At 36.0% G+C, this 13,978-nt stretch overlaps 1 protein-coding gene across 4 annotated transcripts in view; it reads right to left on the bottom strand.

The window, feature by feature from the left end:
- The window catches only part of NUP58 (nucleoporin 58), a 61,342-nt gene that overhangs the window by 13,150 nt on the left and 34,214 nt on the right, over positions 1–13,978 (bottom strand). For 3 of the 4 annotated variants that reach the window (XM_039531644.1, XM_039531645.1, XM_039531634.1), the window contains exons 13-15: positions 13,195–13,396; positions 7,467–7,565; positions 4,093–4,188 (exon numbers count right to left, since the gene is read on the bottom strand). In XM_039531644.1, coding sequence (XP_039387578.1) covers positions 4,093–4,188; positions 7,467–7,565; positions 13,195–13,396 — 397 coding nt within the window. Of the gene's footprint in view, positions 1–4,092; positions 4,189–7,466; positions 7,566–7,694; positions 7,754–13,194; positions 13,397–13,978 lie in introns of those variants that run through there. The other variant, XM_039531650.1, reaches the window with a different exon arrangement.

The following is a 13,978-nucleotide window of genomic DNA, read 5'->3' as shown; positions in this document are numbered from 1 at the left end:
ACCGTGTGGAATAAGCAGTCAGGTAAGCTAGTGGCAGAACACCTGCCTGGTCATAACAATTATGAATGTATGAAGTGATCCAGGATGAAACTGTCTGTGTAGAGACTGGGAGACTCTTCATATTAGATACAGCTACAAACTGTGGGTAAATTATTGGAACAGTTTAGTCCTTTCTATGTAGAAAGTGACATAGAGCATCTAACATCCAATGAGTGAAGATATGGTTCCTCCCTATTTACATGTGGCTTCGGGTAGAAGACAGGTAGGTAGGTAGATTGCCTGATTGCTATGAAATTGCTAAACCACTTTTGGGAGGAAACTGGATGAGGACATAAATGTACCTTATCTTTAAAGAAGACTGTGTACAGAGGTTCTGATGTGAGGACATGGAGATCCGAGACCTTTCTGGTCGAAGTGATGGCCACTAAGAAAACCACTTTCCAGGAGAGGTATAATAAACAGCAAGTTGCCCAAGATTCAAACTGTGGTCCCATAAGCTTTGATAGATCAAGTTCAGGTCCCAGGGAAGAACAAGCTCTCTTACTTGATGGTATAACCTTTGTAGGCCCTTGAGGAATCAAACAGACATGTCATTTGAAAACATGGACCGGTTATCCACCCAATAGTGGAAAGCCGATTTTGCTGCAAGGTGAATCTTGACAGAGGAAATAGCTAAGCCTTGCTGCTTCAGGTATAATAGATACTCAAGAATTTCTTGTAAGGATGACTGTGTGGGTGAACCCTGCATTGGGATGCCCAGACAGAGAACCGCTTCCACTTTGAAAAGTAAGTATCCCTGGTGGAGCTCTTTCTACTACCTAATAGGACCTGATGAACTTGCTGTGGGCAAGCCTGCTCTTTGGGATTTAGCCATGGAGCTTTCAGGCTGTTAGGTGAAGGGAGCTCAGGTTCAGATGGAGCAGCCGATTGTTGTCCTTAGAGATCAGGTCCAGGTGTAACGGAAGCGGGATGGGGTCATCACTGAGAGGCCTAGCAGAGTGGAGAATCAGTGTTGATGGGGCTATGCTGAGGCTATCAGAAGAACTCAGACCTGGTCCTGGGTCATCTTTAGCAGTACTCTGTGCATGAGCGGGATAGAGGGAAAAGCATAATAAAGGCATCCGGTCCATGAGATCAAAAAGGTGTCCATGATAAAATTTGGACTGTGACCTCACTGGGAGCAGAACTGGTGACACTTTCTGTTGTACCAGGTTGCAAACAGATCTATCTGAGGAGTCCTCCACTGCTGGAAAATGTCTCTCGCTATGTCTTGGCGAAAGGACCAGTCGTGGTGACTGGAGAAAGTCCTGCTGAGGTGATGTGTCAGGTCTTTTTGCGTTCCCAGAAGGTACGAGGCCACAAGACTGATTGATGGGCTGTGCAAAATTCCCACAGCTGAATCGCTTCCTGACATAGGAGGGAAGAGCAAGCTCCTCGTCTGTTGAGATAAAACATGGCTGCAGTGCTGTCCATAAGAACAAACAAATTTCTGCCCATAACGTGTGGCAGGAAGGCCTGACAGGCCAGGTAAACTGCTCTGAGTTCCCTGGCACTGATGTGGAATGAAAGTTCCTCCGGAGACGAAAGGCCATATAAAGGGAACACCTGTACAAACAAACAGTGAACAGATCCAACCACCAATTGAGGGAGATGATGACCCACTGAGGTACTATGAGTACGAAGTCCATATGGTAGCGGTTTGGTGAGTACATTGAGGCCTGCCATGTCTGGAGGGGTGTGAGGTGCAGTCTTGCCTGTTGTACCACATATGTGCACAAGGCCATGTGACCTAAAAGTCTCCGACAATTTTGGGCTGTTGTGACTGGACTACCCTTGAGGTGAATCATCAGGGATGGGATTGTCTGGAAACGACCCTCTGGGAGGCAGGCTCTGGCCTGAGTAGAGTCGAACACTACTCCAATAAACTCTAACCTCTGTGCCAGTGCTAGGGTAGATTGCTCTTCATTTATCAGAAGGTCTCGGGCCTTGAATGTTGACTGCATAAGCTGAATGCTGGACACTTCTGGAGCCCTGGACCAGCCTTGACTAGCCCGTGGTCTAGATAAGGTTAGACCTGCACCCCTAACCTCTTCAGAAAGGCTATCACTGTTGCCAGACATTTTGTAAACATCCGTGTAGCTGCAGATAGGCTGAATGGGAGGGTTCATTACAAATCTGAAGAACCTAATGACATATTGGTATATTGATATATGTAAAAAGGCATCCCTTTAATCGAGGGCAGCATACCAGTCCCTGGGATCTAGGAAGGGGATAATGGATGTCAGGGATGGTCTAGATAAAACTTAGTCCTGCCTTGAGTGCAGGGGACTGGACTAGAAGACTTCTGCAGGTCCCTTCTAGTCCTACAATTCTATGAGTCTATGATCTATATAAATATAAGAAAAAGAAGACCACAGAGAACTTGCCAAAGCAAGGATGGCAGTCCCAGTGACCATCACAGGTGGTAAGAAGGAACTGAAAGGGCATGGGGCTGGCTGGGCACTTTATATCAGCACTATAAGCATGCAGCACCAGAGGATGCTTGAGCCACCCCAACAGGTACCACTGAGGGAAACATTTCCAGCAACTGTGCTTGGGGCACGTACACTCCTAGGGTGGAATGCACATGTGCAATCACTCAAAGAAGAACTTGACATTTTTATTAATATATGAAAAATTGGCAAATAACTTATTTTTGGCTTAATGTAGTTCAAGCAGCAGGCACCTGTAAGAAAATTTAATTATTATAAAAGTAAAAAAATTTGAACATTATATAAAATATGCATTTGTTACTAAACACGAAGAATGCTAGCGTTCCAGTTTTGCAATATGCAGATTTTACTAACAGAGACGACATGCACTTTACCAGGATGTTATGCATTCATGAGCATTAGCCACCAAAATCAAGCAAACATTTATTTCCATTTTGTAATGTGCTGTTTTAAACTAAAACATTCTTTAGGCCTCATTTGAAAGAAGAATCATCCTAAACTAAGAAAAAGCATGGATTCTACACACTAGAGGTCAAAATTAATGCAGTCCTTATTTGATGTAATACATAAATTAATATGAGCCAGAAGAGTCCACAGGAAAAATCAGCAACATTATTTCAGCATTACTGAAAACCCTTGTTTTTTTAGAAACAGTTGCAATTAGAAAAACAAAAGTAAAAACAAATAAAAATACTATCATAAACCAATCCTGGAAAGTAGACATCTATTCTAATTTTCTAGAAAGCACAAGCTATGATAAACATATGTTCTAATAACTAAAGCTAATTAGAAAATTAGACATGGGTGCCAAATGAAAGTCAGATTTCAAATACCCAAAGTTTGGGAGTAATGGGTCCAAGATTCTACATCTATTTTATCACTAATAAAAGATTAAGAATGAAATGAGTAATAAGCAGGAAGTTGCCAAACTGACAGAGGTATGAAATAAAAAATGCATTCAAATGTTGAACTATATGAGAGGCCTCAGAATGAGACAAGTTTTCAAAATAAAATCCTTAATTTATATATAGGAATTATGAACGTACAAACTGACAATTGCATATCCTTTCTGCATATAAAATGTAGGTATTTAGTTTTACAAAAGGTATTCTTAACATTTAGTTATTGTAAGGTAAATTCTGACTAAAAAAATAAGAGCATCTAACTATTGGTGAATTAAGCAGAACACATTTAAAAAACAACAAAACTTAAAATAACCTTAAAAAGTCTACCTTTTCCTTGTATTCAAATAGCAAGCCGTGTCTCCTGTGCCCCAAACTACATCTGATGTGATTTTTTTTTAAACTGTAAATTATTAGTAAAACTGGAGCTATAATTTATTGAAATCAGTAGTTCCCTTTTAGGGAGATAGCATCCAAAAAGGGGTATTTTAGGGGTTGATTTTTCCCCCCTCTAAAATAATTAATTTAGTTTAAAGCAAATATTTTAGTTAAAATAACATTTTTCAAGAGTTTTATTGTAAAGGCAACTTTAAGCATATACATGATCTTGTTTTCAATTAGTTTTTTTAAAGTGAAACCTGCAGTTGGATTATGCATTTGTACTTTTAAGACAAATTTGAATTCAGATAAAACCAAACCTGCACTAAGACTTCCTGAGGGTTTATTTGGAGTTCCAAATCCAAATGATGGTGCGCCTGTGGCAGTGCTTCCAAAAGCAGAGCTACTTCCAAATCCTAATGGAAGAGTAGTAAAGACATGCAACAACATAAAAAGCTGGTAACACAGAACACTGCAATTTAAAATGTATAGTTTTCAGACAATAATTTAAAAGCATATTTAATCCTAAGAATTATTTTTAGTAAATCTGTTTCACTACTCAAAGTGTCCTGCTTTAAATGCAGCACTAAATGAATTCTGCAAAAAACAACCCCTCCACTCCGCCCCAAGCAATACTCAAACAGAAAAGTGTCTGAGAATCATAGAAAACTATTAGTAGTTTTATTTAAAAATCAGATACTGAATGGTAAGCATTAAGCTATAAACAATTACTGCAATTAAATGGAAATGTCTGTAGTCATAGTCACATTATTCTATTAAATACAAAAAGAGGATGAGTTCAATGACATCATGTCACTCCACCACCAATAGGTTATAAACCTAAGCAAATTCTGACTTAAATTACATGAATAGGCTAGGAATTCTAACTCCAGTAACCTCAGGACTTGTCTACATGATAAAAAAAATTGCCCCACCTTAACTAAAGGTGTTATTTAAAACCAAATTTAGTTAAATGGGTGCCAAAGGCTGCATGGACACCTTTAATTTGGTTTAAACCCTGCTTCTTTCAATTCAGCTTAAATCGATTAGGTATCAGTTTAAGCTAAATCAAAATAAGCCACACTTTAATTGCAACTTCCTTGTGTAGACAAGACTTTAGATGAAATGAAAAGTATGAGGTAAAAATCTCCAATAATTAAGATAATAAAGTATCTGGCACTCTTAGAGGTAGAGATCACTGTAACAGGAAAACAAATACATGAAATTAGTTTGGTCACCTGGCTCTGATAACCTTATAACTACTAAGTTCGTATGAAATAGGATTTCATCAGAACTACTCAAATACATCCCCGCAGAAAAAAGGCAGTCATCTTTTACTCTATAGTTCTGTAATCTCAAGGAACAATTTGATTTAGTAGTTCTGAGATGTTTATATTTTGAGACTAGACCATTCAAAATTTGCTTAGAATGTAAGATTTTTTAAAAATACTATTTACTATTAACATATACAAGGAAAAGTAAGCACACATTTGATGTTTGAGGAAGAGGCTATGGGATAGGAAAGATTAAAAATACATTCAGTAGCTTTAACTGATTCTTTTTAAGAGAGAACAGTGTTAAAACTTGTTAAATGATACCCTTATTTTCAAGCTTTAGTTAAAAAGCTATGAAAAATATTCACATTTTTAGCAGAACTGTAAAATCTACTAGTCTTAATTTACAAATATGAATTTTTAGGTTTATAATTGTAGTAATTCAGGACATGTAAGGCTCCAAAGTATTTATTCTGTAGACAAGAGGACTTTGCCTTTGTATCAGAGAAATCTCTCTATTTTACAGGTGAACAAATGCCACATATTGTATGAGTGTAAGGTTGCTCGGTGAAGTAACATTTCCCATTTTTTGCCCAATCCGATTATAAATGGATCATCAGATAGGTGTTAGTACCATTAGTACAGGAATGTTGTTTTAATTAATGAAGGAGCAGGCATCTACACTCCAAGAATACTAACTATACATGCAACTGTTAAGACTGTAACTTGTGAATATGACCAGTAAGAAATTTTGCAAGCGAAGAATATAATTTGGAGAATGTGCGTCTAATAACTGATTATGATTAAGTATTTAATTTTCTGAATCCTTGAAGTATTCACTTTATTTGTTTCCAGGAGCCCCATTTCTGGATGTTTTTTCTCTCTCTCCCCCCTGCTGTACTAGTTCTCTTTGTTAAATTACCCTTCACCATGTGTCAAGTCCGTACGTTGCAGAATAAATTACAAACTCAAACAAAAGGAGTTAAGGATTTTACAAGATAATATACAATTATGACAAAAAGTTATCAAAAAATTGCCTTCTTAAGCAAAGGGCTACTAAAGAAAGCTTAAAAATTAAGGCTTCAAGATCTAGCCAGTAATTAGCTCTTAATTACTCGCTAGGACAAGTTTGTGTAACTTGCATCAGCAAAATTTCTAAAAGAGTATCTGAACAAACTGTAGTTTACAACGTCTTTGAGGGAGGGACCAGGCCTTCCCTTTGTTTGTACAGCATGTAACATGCTATGGGGTTACTCAAAACAAGTATATACTTCTTTTAGTCCACCCATGAAGATTAGTAATTTTTCCTGTTATTGGTACACACAAAATCTACTTCCATAGATAGTCAAATTTACAATTTGGCTGATGAGAACCATTCTGGAATTTATAAATAATGTAACTAATTCCAAAGATAAGTAAAGTAGTTAATCTTTAAAATGATGAGTCATTTAACATGATCTCAAACTACTGTAAATACACTGCACCACACAACATTAATAGCAAGTGAATTTTAATATCTATATAGTTCTGTGAAGTTTACATGTTGATAGTCACTTTTCAGTTCACCTGAAACATAGGATTATTATTAACAAGTGAGAAAGCAATAGTCATTAAATTTTAAATTATCTTTTTTACCTCACTACCTGCTCTTTAAGGCACTGCTCCTCTCCTGAAGGTTCTCCTACCTACTCCCTCCAGTCAGTCAAAAAATATTTGATTTAAACAAAAGAGAATTTTCCTCTTTTTCAGAAGTTGTGAGGTTGAATAGCTTGACAAAAAGGATTTTGGATCTCAGCATTAAAAGGCAAACATTTTACAGAACTGGATTCTGTACTGGAAAGCTATGTAGCAGAACATAATTATGCTTTGACAAACAGGTTCCCTGAACAAGTGCAAATTAGATAGTTTTTCAGTAGTTTCTTATTAAATCCTTGAACTGATAAACAAGGTGAAATGTGTTCTAAGAGTTAGAACTCAATTGTACACAGGAGAAATTTCTTAATTAGGTTAACAAATTCTTCTGGCTGCTGTTTCAAATCCAAATAAAATGTGATTGTCTTTAAGACTGTGGGTACCTACTTTTAAAGCCTTTAGTAAACTATAAATAAATTCAAGTCCTAGTTACAAAGTAATTGGTACTTTCCTGGTTTCAAAAATGCAACGCTGACATGCTTATCTTATGCCCGTCTCTCTTGCATCTTTGGGTTCACTAAAAATGTCAACACTAGATTTAACCTTTGTGGTTTATCTTACTCTTGCTCTACAATGCAGATGACTTTTTCCCTCCAAGTGCCTTACTTTTGCCAAACTGAAGATTTACTTCTGAAACAGATCATCCTCTTAGTGAAGTTTAAAGTTTGTAATAAATTCAGATGTATTGTATAATAATTCAATGAAACATTAGAAAAGTTAAAGTGTACCTCCAAGGTTTGAAGAACCTAAGCCACTTGATTGCAAGCCAGTGCCAATACCTGAGCCGAATGGCGTTCCAAAACTAACTCCCAGAGATGGCTGTGGCCCTGGTATAAAAAAAAAATGAAAACAAACTTGCCTTACTCTTTCATGATAAAGAGATCCTTTATGTAATTATTTGATAAAAGTGAACATTATTGCTTTTAACAAATTCCATTAAAATCCCCAAAACTTTACCTCTTCAAAATTCTTCCCCAAACTGCCTCTATGTCCACCTGGTAAATCTAAGAAAATACTGAACACAATGTAAGGTGAAACTGCTTAAAACTAGCTAGTTACAATATATAGTGAAGTATTTTTATTACAAATTCAGTCTAACCTTATAAACCTATTTTAATAATTTATTAAAATCTTTTAAGAACTACACTTAAATGTGACACTATTTTGACACACATTCTGTTGAAAGCAGAAGGAGAATCTTTTTAAAAATCTAACTTTAATAGTTAGTATCAAGTTCCAATTAAAAGAAGAGAACTGACACTAACAAGACTAAAAACCATCGTGTTACCAATAGCCAATATATTTAATAACGAGAAACCTTCAAAGCTACTCATGAGTATTTTTCCATATTTAAACAAACATTAAGTAGATAAAAAACAAGACAATGACTTTATTTTATTAAATTTATTGTTCATTTTAAAGCAAGTCAATTACACAACATGACAATTCAAACTTTTTCCACACAAAATAATAACTGAGTTCTGTTAAGCTTTGCTACATTACACCATTCCAACCACCTGTTTAAATAAACATTTACAAAGGCACAATTTTATGTACCTTAACTAATTAGATACATTCAAAATTTCAAATTCAGAAGTTTGTCCCATCATTTAAAATTTTTTAGAGACAGCAATTACCCTGCACGTTCACACTAAAATGCAGGGTTGTCAGAAACCCATTTTCAGTCTGCCAAGCTTAAATTTATAGCCTTAGTTTGTTTTTCTTGTGGAGAATAGAATCACCTTGCTAGCCCCTCCTGTTACTAACACATTACAAAAATCTAAAAGTCATTAACGCTGATAAATAATTTATGAAAATAATTCAACAGTTTTCACAGTACAATCTTCATATTCCTGTCTTTTTCAAACACAGTCAGTGCATTAGTTAGAAAGTTGAAGGGGTTGTCAAGATAAAATACAGTGCCTACCTCTTAACCCAAGTGAAGTACATTCTTATAATTTAAAAAGGCAATAATGTAAGCCATATGGTCAAAGGCATACATAGCACAGAATGCAATGTACATGGTAATGTTTTTGCCAACAATGTTGGAACAAGTAAGATCTTGTAGTCCTTTTATTTTTTTGTTATCTTTTGGTTCTTATTCAGAATTTTTGCCTTACTTGTTAAAGTTTCTATAACCAGCAATTTTCATCTAAAGCGATTTAAAATAAAAAAAGCTAGTGGTAGTATTTTGAATACAAATTATTTGGTTCTTGAGATTGAGAAAGTCAAATTGAGAATCAACTAGTGTTTGAATTAAGTAGAAGGCACTGTATTTATTAAGTGGTAACAATTTTGCAAGAAACACAACAAAGCCCTTAAATGATCCAATGCAGAATGAGGTCTGCCTACTCAAAGTAGTGTGTTAAACTAAAATTTATACGGGCAACTAAAGCTGTGAATTTGCAGTCTGCGATTAAGTAGCTATTTGGGAAGTCAAGTTCTATCATTGTTCCAAGTAAGAAGTATGCACTGTATTTCATACCAGCTAAGGCCCTTAAAGTATTTTTCTACAATAAAAGTGATGGATTAATCTCAAACTAATTTGTTTTCATCCAGTTTATTTTAAATATTGAAATATCTACCTAGCAGCTCCTTTAGAAATGTTGTCAGTACAAAGGAAATTTTAAAAAAACAAACAAAAAAACCCATGTCAGTTAGACCGCTAAACCTAAAAAAAAAAAAAACAGAAAAATGTGTCCAGTTCCTTCTCATTTAGAGAGTGCATCAATTTTCTACCTTAATAGGAGGCACTGTTGGTGGAAGACCTTAGAATAGAATGAAGACACCAGAGTCCTCCAAGACATGCTTGTTTTTTAAATGTAACATGCTTTTTAGATCAGTAAAACAGTATTATTTTAAAACACCTATATTCAAGTTATATAAAACAGGATTTCATTCCAAAAGCTGACAAGCTTTTCATTGAACAGGCCTGTGATATATTTGTTCATTTTGTACCATAAAATTCTGAAGGCATTGTCATAATTTATAAACCTCTTAGGTAAACATACATAATTTTCAATAGCAAAAGACTAGTGATAAAGATCCTCCATGCCAAAAGTACCAGCAAACATTGTCACCTTTGGCTATTATAAGTTATGAGACAAATCCTTAAAACAATAATTTTAACAATATTTTAAAACCTGCTTTTTTTTTGCCCTGTAGAGCATTTTTAGTTTAATAAATAAAGACTCACTACTAAGAACCCAGTTAGACAATAGGTCAACAAGATTCCCTACCAAAGTGATACCATAGTTTAAATTTATGTGACATTTTACAGAGTTCATCACATCATTGGTTCAAACACAAGACCAAGTTTAGTGTCACAATTCTGAGAGTAACACACTGAAATTTTACCTATGTCAAGGTCAAATTATACAATAAAGTTCTAAGTGCTGTAAAGATTTTATTAAAGTATCCCATTCTCACTTAAATTTCATGTTGAGAAGTCAAAACATAGCTAATATCTTAATCATGCTTTGACTTTAGTTCCCCCCCAGCTAAATCAAGAATAATTAAATGTTTTGGGGGGATGAAGGAAATTATTCCTTTGGTTAAGCGAACTTAGCCTTACCAGCAGAATGTTAGATTGGTTCCATCCTATTGCATGTAAGGCTGTAATGACACTAGGCTTTTTATTTTCCCTTAGTGTTTCTCACAATTTCTACTGCCACCAGTAGCACTAAGAGTAGACTGCCCCCTGGCATTTTAACTACCATGTTGTTAAAGACTGCTCATTGCAGGTCTAAATGAGAGGGTAGTAAAAGCGCTTGCTGCTGATCTAACTAGCACAACCAGCATTCCACCAACAGTAATGCTGCACTAAGAGTAACTGTGAAATTAAGAGAAAAGTTTAGTGCAGACATGGCTAAAGCATAGTTTTATTAGCGCTAAACCCTTGACTTCCAAATGTGAACTAAAAATAAATTACGGTCTCTGCCTTCCTTCAGAGAAAGATGAGTAGCTTGCTAAATCTAAATTAATTTTAAGGAATAGCCTTATACCATGTAAACATCAAATATATTTTCAGACACAAGAACAAAAGTCCTTACTCTTGACATTTAGAGTACTGTGTGTTACTTTTTTTTTTTTTAGCCAAACTTTAAAAGCCCAGATTAATTTTCTTGTTTTAGAAAAGTCTGTGAAGAGATCGTGGGGAAGAACAGTAGATTAGGTATCTCTCTCTCACACACATACAGTCAAACACTTGTCCTGCCCTTCTCTCATCCCTTAGATTCCTGCTCTTTTGGGCCCTGATCTTGCAAATATTTAAGCGAATGCTTTAAGTCTTTGCAAGATTGGATCTTTATTGCAGTAGAAAGCCAAATGGCATCTTTTCCTCTGCTAAACAGACAGTGGTCCAAACATCTATTCACCTCAGTTGCTTACAGCCAAGTCCTCTATAGTGTGTTTTATGGAGAGACTAAATGAGTGCATTTGGTAATAGTCTGACTCCATTAGTGGTAACCTAATGTCACTGCCACCTATTCTTTTTTGGTGGCATACATGATAAAGGTTGATTGCCTGAGTTCATCTGCATCAGAGACCATGATCACATCTATAGTTGGCATACTTGTTGGCACTTCTGAGATACCCAACAAAATATGAGCAGAGACTTTATTACTAACTGCAAAAAAGTTATTGAGGGTACCTCAAGATATAAACTGCCTTGTCCTATGGAGGTTGGAATAGCTCAACTTTTCAATTCTCTCACCCATACTGCTGAAAGGACATTCATACTGAAAAAGTTCCAACAATGACATTACTTTACTGATGTGATAGCTCAACTGGTAGTTCTTTTGTCTCTGGAGCCAAGAAAGGAACTTCAAACCCCTCACCAGAGGTAATGAGGACACATGATTAGGACATCTTAAGTAGTGTGACAATCAATCCTATAATGACTAATGAAAGGATCTTAAAAGACGAGAAAAAGGTGAGTGGAGAGGTGCAGTTTTTGGTAACTATTAGGGCTACACAATCCACACATCCCTCTATATAAAAAAACATGAGAGAACTGGAAGTCATTTCAGATTGTTACATGCTTTAAAAAAGTTTACTGTATATGTCAATACATCTAGAGAATAATTCCACAATTTTTAGTTATAGCCACCAGTAGAAACACTCTTAGTGGATTACAGTCGAGATTTAGATATAATCTATATTTATCATTATTTCCCTTTTGTTGTGATCTATGTATTCTGGTTTGCATGTAATTGGACCTGGTTCCTCACTCTTCATAGGGGCCAGGGCTAGAAGTATATAGAGCTTTCTACCTACATAGATAAGGGAGGGAGTGCCTCATTACTTGAGAGCAATCCCTACAGATGATTTTTGAATGACTCTCCGGCAAATCCATATATTCCTTTGGTTGGCCAGGTGCCAGCACTGAAGGCATTGTGGGCAAAGAAAGCAAATGTGGAGCGCAGAGAAGGGGTAAAGATGGTGAGGTGATTAGCACATCTAGGATAAAGAACATTTCAGGAGGAAATCAAATGGTAAAATAAAGGTATACCCCAAATTTGCAAACTGGGTGTCTGAAGTTCAGCTCCTAAATCTATGTTCAGGCTCCTTAACAGAAGTGCATGGTTTTTTTCAAAGGACTGTGCATCTGCCATTAACATGGTTGGATTTTTCAAGGATGACAATGTGAGATGCACAGTCCCTTTGAAAAAAAATCAGGCCACTTCTATCAAGATGCCTATCTTCAGGCACCCAGCTTTGAAAATTTTGGTTAATATGACTAGGAGTGCATTTTGACAATGTCAACTGAGACAGCCTAAATGGCTTCCTTTCCTGTCCAGTCACCTCACCTCACATGTACATTGGGCCAAAACACACACCCTTGATGTGTTTCACACACACTTTTTCATTCTTGTTCAGTCACAACAGCAAATGGCCTGTTAGCAACTGTTTCAGTACCATCTTTCCAAAGAAATTAGAAAAACAAGAAACAATGGGCCAAGCATTCTTTCCCTCTACTCTACATACTTAAGCTCCACTATCCTCTGTTTTGTAGCATGATTCAATTTACAATTTCAAAGTGCTATATAAAAAATGCATCATTCATTTTACATAAGAAAAATGTAATATGCATTTGGATTCGATTCAATCCTCCCTCCCCCCCAATTTGAAAATCATTTACTATACAATCATACAATTTTGGAAAGATGCTATATTACTCATATTCAGAGATGTCATTTAAGAATGAAGACTCACATTCCAAGGGGTAATTAGAGGAATACAGTAAATATCACTAATACAAATAAATTCACAAGATTAAATATCTATCTGGTATATAATTATTGCTAAGTCTACCCTGCATTTTTTATTAGCTATGTATTGATAACTTACAATTTTTTTTTATTTTTACGCTAACACAAAGGAAGACCTTATATAAAAATTTACACAAATTGACTATTGTAACACTAGTAATCTATAACTTGAATGCATTCAGACCTGTAGCAGGCTGTTGCTGCTGAGAAAGTGTGGCAGCCATGGCAACGGCTGCTGCATTTGGTATGTTGCTGAAAGGGGTTGGTCCCGTAATAACACGTGGGGCACTCTGCCATTTCTTAGCTTCTGCTCGTCTTGCCTCAAACACATCCATAGCATCTCCCAGAAAGGTTTTCCTGTAGCCAAGGTATTGGTCTTTGAGCATCTGAAAGAGAAGGAGAGGGAAGTCATTTTAGTTCAGTACATCTGAGGTAAGAATTAAATAGTTTAGTCATGGTGCAAGTTAACAGTTAAATACATTTTAATATAATTAAAGAAACATTTTTCATATTAGTTTAGGGGTGTTAAACTCATGATTTGGAGAGGATTGAATTAATTTTCTGTTTATGACTACGTTACCACCAATCTGGAGCTAATCACAGATGTCAACTAAAAGACTTTCCACAAAGATCGAGGCCAAATCCTCAACTGGTATAAATCCATATAGTTGCACTTGATTTACATCAGCGCAGGATTTGGTCCCAAGTAGAATATAATCTTTATGTAGTAACAAAACTTATTTAATATCTTATTTTGGCATTCAGTATCACTGAGTGGGAAAACATGCTGAACTTCAGAACCCTTATTGCTGCCCTTTGCTTTCTTTGTTTTTTAATCCTTCTTACTTATTTTTTCCTTCTTTCTGTACTGAAGGAAATACAGCATCTCCCATTTCCCAGTCCTCTTGGGATTCACTCCCATCCCTACCCCATTTCATCTGCTCAAGCAATCAATAAAGCCTTGCATG

The sequence above is a fragment of the Mauremys reevesii genome, linkage group 1, assembly GCF_016161935.1.
Source record: "Mauremys reevesii isolate NIE-2019 linkage group 1, ASM1616193v1, whole genome shotgun sequence".
Classification (NCBI taxonomy): Eukaryota; Metazoa; Chordata; order Testudines; family Geoemydidae; genus Mauremys; species Mauremys reevesii.
This window is presented reverse-complemented; position numbering and strand designations above follow the sequence as displayed.